The sequence below is a fragment of the Sinocyclocheilus rhinocerous genome, unplaced genomic scaffold, assembly GCF_001515625.1.
Source record: "Sinocyclocheilus rhinocerous isolate Xijiao unplaced genomic scaffold, SAMN03320098_v1.1 scaffold302, whole genome shotgun sequence".
NCBI classification, from domain to species: Eukaryota; Metazoa; Chordata; class Actinopteri; order Cypriniformes; family Cyprinidae; genus Sinocyclocheilus; species Sinocyclocheilus rhinocerous.
The window spans coordinates 356,778-357,790 of NW_015638976.1; the positions used below are offsets into that span (position 1 = coordinate 356,778).

The following is a 1,013-nucleotide window of genomic DNA, read 5'->3' on the forward strand; positions in this document are numbered from 1 at the left end:
AACTAAAAATCAATGTATTTTAAAGTTTAGAATTAGACAGCCTTTGCACACAGGCTCACGGTGGTAACTCATCAGTGGACTTTCCTCGTCAATATTGGCTATATTTTTTCACACTTTTATTATTCACACTATATTTCTGACGTTCCAAAAGCGCCTCCTGCTGGCAGAGAATGGATGTTCATTTTCAATAATCCAGTCTGCAGTTTTTGTTCAGACCAAGAAAAATGTAGAAACACTGTACACGACTATGAGGCACCATTGTGCAGCAGCAAGCATCACAACACAAAAGGAACCTCAAGGTTGATCTAGGAAAATGTGTGCAAATGTATAGGGCCCCATTCCTATATTTTGCCTGGGGCCCCCAATTCTCTAAATCCGCCCCTGTTTCAGGGCTATCTGTGGAAGAAGGGTAACCTGCGCAGGAACTGGACGGAGCGCTGGTTCTGTCTGAAGCCCGGCTCGCTCTCATACTTCACCAGCGAGGACTGCAGGGACTGTAAGGGCGTCATCGAGATGGACCAGAACTGCTGTGTGGAGGTACGGCGCTCGTCTCTGCGTCTGCGTCCGGAGCGTTTCTGTGTGTGACGCGGCGTCTGACTGTGATCCACAGGTGCTGTCGGACCGAGACGGGAAGAGATGCATGTTCTGTGTCAAAACGCTCAATAAAACCTTCGAGATCAGCGCGCCCGACTCCAGACAGAGACAGGAGTGGATCACAGGTGTGTGCAGAAATCATACAAATACCTTTCATTAGGTATTTTAGATAGAATTAGATTTTTTATTACATTTTTATATAACATGTATACATAATAACAAAATATTGTGAAATTAAAAAAATGTAATTAAATCTTCATGATTTCACAAAATTTACAAATAATTTATGTTCATTAACTGACATCCACTGATAAGCTACTACTAAATATATTGTAGAAACGTAATTTTCTGGAAAGCTGCTTTGCAACAATTTGTATCGTGAAAAGCGCTATACAAATAAACTTGAATTGAATTGAATA

The 1,013-nt window shown here is 41.5% G+C and overlaps 1 protein-coding gene across 1 annotated transcript in view; it reads left to right on the plus strand.

Annotated features, from left to right (window-relative positions):
- Window positions 1–1,013, plus strand: part of LOC107750690 (differentially expressed in FDCP 6 homolog) — an 11,513-nt gene that overhangs the window by 3,587 nt on the left and 6,913 nt on the right. The window contains exons 5-6 of the mRNA XM_016566199.1: window positions 391–537; window positions 611–719. Of these exons, the coding sequence (XP_016421685.1) occupies window positions 391–537; window positions 611–719 (256 nt within the window). The remainder of the gene's footprint in view (window positions 1–390; window positions 538–610; window positions 720–1,013) is intronic.